Source organism: Sinocyclocheilus rhinocerous, unplaced genomic scaffold (genome assembly GCF_001515625.1).
Source record: "Sinocyclocheilus rhinocerous isolate Xijiao unplaced genomic scaffold, SAMN03320098_v1.1 scaffold2341, whole genome shotgun sequence".
In the NCBI taxonomy this organism is placed as follows: Eukaryota; Metazoa; Chordata; class Actinopteri; order Cypriniformes; family Cyprinidae; genus Sinocyclocheilus; species Sinocyclocheilus rhinocerous.
The window spans coordinates 97667-100934 of NW_015647626.1; the positions used below are offsets into that span (position 1 = coordinate 97667).

General features: G+C 35.0%; 1 protein-coding gene across 1 annotated transcript; it reads left to right on the forward strand.

Annotated features, from left to right (window-relative positions):
- The first annotated feature begins 529 nt into the window (after window positions 1-529).
- On the forward strand, window positions 530-2489 carry LOC107709344 (tctex1 domain-containing protein 1-like). The gene is made up of 4 exons (XM_016513792.1): window positions 530-665; window positions 778-869; window positions 1926-2050; window positions 2230-2489. The coding sequence occupies exons 1-4, from the start codon at window positions 553-555 to the stop codon at window positions 2431-2433; spliced, it is 534 nt and encodes a 177-aa protein (XP_016369278.1). The 5' UTR covers window positions 530-552; the 3' UTR covers window positions 2434-2489.
- Window positions 2490-3268: the final 779 nt, after the last annotated feature.

Below are 3268 nucleotides of genomic sequence, written 5' to 3' on the forward strand. Positions count from 1 at the left end.
AGACATTTTTATATTTAAAGTGTGTGTGTAAAAATGAATAAAAAAGTAATGGATATCGTTTGGATGTTGTATTTTCAAACTTTGAAGTGCTCTCTGTGTTCTCCTTAGACATTTAGATAATATATTGACATATTGTGTCCCATTCGGTTTATTCCTTATATTTTCTTTAATTGGTCTGAAGAAGGTGTTTTTAAGAAGTCTTCAATTTAAATCAGTTCAGGTAAACCTATCTAAGCGAAGAATTTTCGTTGGCGGGAGATCCCACCCAAAGTGAAAATGAAATCCTCTGTTGTCAAGGCAACGTTTGACAACAAGCCGGTCGCGGGGCTGACCATTTCCGGTGGAGGAGAGACACAGTAAAGCGGTGAGTGTATTTAGCCTCTACGAAAGTTATGTACATGCGTTTGAGTTTAAATTACGAACTATTTTGTTGACAGAAACACGTTTTTAATGCATTTATGAATTATTAGTGTAGACTAAATGTTTTTTTTTAAATGTCTTTCAGTTTTCCGTAGAACATCAGATACAATTCAGTCGATTTTCCGCAATAAAATGTCTGATTTAGCGAAAGAGAAAGCGGCACGTCTGTTGAAGAAGCGTGGAAGCTTGTCTTCTCTGGGCAGTCATGAAGTCAGAGCTAAAGAAGCCTTTGCCAAAACCAAGGAGTGAGTTACTGTCATTCCTTAACATCTACCAACACACATAGTAAAATAACAACAAAGAAAGGTTTAGATATAAAAGTACGGATGAGGAAGGATCATTTGTGTGTGTCCTTAGCTCTATCAGCACAGTGTCCTACATGGAAGAGCCTGGACATCATGATGATATTCCACGGCCTGCGGTGCAAATGGAGAACACCTATCAGCTCAGTGAGTCTCTTCTCCTTCACTGTTATAGAGAAACTGATCCCACGGAGGAAAAAAATACAAAATCATTACCAAAGAACCACCAACATAATTTCACAGGAAAGATAATATCATGTGGGTTATGCATTAAATTTTTAAGTCCTCATTGCATATGCCAATATATGACAATGTGAATTTTATGTACAATTAAGAGAACACTTTCTGTACTCTGGAATTTTATTAAAGGGGTCATATGATGCGATTTCAATTTTTCCTTTCTCTTTGGAGTGTTACAAATAATAAAATCTTTAATCAAAATGTTGCAAGCAAAACATGTTTTTCCTAGAAATATATTGTATAAAGTATATAACAATATTATATTGTTTTAATTGGCTATTCACTTATAGAATTTTCCTGCGCCTTCAGTTTCACTTTCCATTCTGTTAGTCTTTAGAAATTACTCTTTAACAAACAAAAGCCAACTACTGAATTAACATTATACAGGTAGTTATTGATCATGTTGGCTGGCAAAACAACAGCTTAAACATCAGTATTAGAATTGTGAATTTTGTATGTTTTTTTTTATCAGCTTGGTAACACTTTACAATTTATGCTGCGGCGCCTGGGGAGCAGTTGGGGGTTCGGTGCCTTGCTCAAGGGCACCTCAGTCAATACCACGACTGAGGTGCCGTTGAGCAAGGCACCGAACCCCCAACTGCTCCCCGGGCGCAGCAACAAAAAATGGCTGTGTTCACCGTGTGTGTGTGTTCACTGCTGTGTGTGTGCACTTTGGATGGGTTAAACGCAGAGCACTAATTCCTAGTATGGGTCACCATACTTGGCCACATGTCACTTCACTTTTAAGGTTCCATTTGTTAACATTAGTTAACTACATTAGTTGACAAACTAACAATGAAAAATACTTCTAAAGCATTTATTATTATTGATTCCAACATTTACTAATACATTATTAAATTCACAAGTTGAATCTATTAATTAATGTTATTTAACGGACCTGACCCTCATGACCTCAGACTATGCTGTGTGGTATTAGTTTTATATAAGTAAATGTTTGCACAGGCCCCGCACAACGTTTCCCAGTGTTAACAGTGAAGGACATTCTGAAGGATGTGTTGACCAGCTACCTGCAGGAGGAGAAATATGAACCGGAGCTCTGCAGACAGATGACCAAAACCATCTCTGAGGTCAGTTTACCTTCACACGCTCATTACATTGATTTTTTCTAAATCATAATAAATACATAACACATCAGTACATTTAACACTGACTTGCCAGCTCACATATTTTAAGTAAAAGCATGTTGACATTATGAAGATATAAACACAGATACATGCTAAAGCCTGTGTTGTCATTGTAAGTTCAGGTGGTCAAGGCCAGAGTTAAAGATTTGATGATTCCCCGCTATAAGATCATCGTCATCATCAGCATTGGTCAGATCAGAGACCAGAACATGCGCATGGGGAGTCGATGTCTGTGGGACGAGACACACGATAATTTCTCCTCACATACTTTCAAAAACAGCTCGCTGTTCGCCACCGCTACTGTCTATGGTGTTTATTTTGAATGAGTGTGTAAGAATATCAGCTGGGTTTTAGTGACGAGTGATTTTAGCCAACCAGTGGCATCTACACTACATATGCGCTCTGAGCTTTCTCAAGTCGGTTTAATGGCCTTTAAAATGATTAAGGTTACAAATAGAGGTTGAGTATGTATGAGGCTCTTCTGTTTCCTCGATGTCTCTCATAACGATAAGTTATCATGAAACTCTTAAAGCAAACATAGGAACAGACTGCTGACTGTGTATTATATATATATATATATATATATATATATACAGTAAATATATATATATATAATGTATATATACACATATATATATACATATACATATGCATATACATATACAGACACACACACATATATATATATATATATATATATATAAAATAATATATGGTCAGATATTTCTATTTCAAGCTGGTTTTGCACTCATGTTAATTCTACATTCTTGCTGATGATGAGATTTGTGACAGCTTCAAATGAAATGTTTGAAGTGGAATTATTGCCTATATTAATGCCTACTATTTAATGTTTATATTATGGAAGCACATTTTGGACACAATTTAAATACCATTGTCTTTAAGAAAACGTTTTACCTCATATAAACAATTGAAAATATGAATCCCTTCCCATACACTGACTTGAAATGTTTTCATTTTAATACCTCATTGTGAGTCATACCTTATTGTAAGTCAATAAATCTGAATGTCTATTGTCAATAATTTGTTTACTATTACTGATTTGTTTTGAGAACTTAAAAGTATTTTCTTATATAAGTATTTTCAACTGTTATTGTTTGGAAATGTATTACTGGACAATATAATTGACAATATATTCATTTA

Coding starts and splice junctions, on each gene's coding strand:
- LOC107709344 (XM_016513792.1), top strand. CDS start 553: ATGTCTGATTTAGCGAAAGAGAAAGCGGCACGTCTGTTGAAGAAGCGT. Junction 666..777: donor GCCTTTGCCAAAACCAAGGA/GTGAGTTACTGT, acceptor GTGTGTCCTTAG/CTCTATCAGCACAGTGTCCT. Junction 870..1,925: donor GGAGAACACCTATCAGCTCA/GTGAGTCTCTTC, acceptor ATGTTTGCACAG/GCCCCGCACAACGTTTCCCA.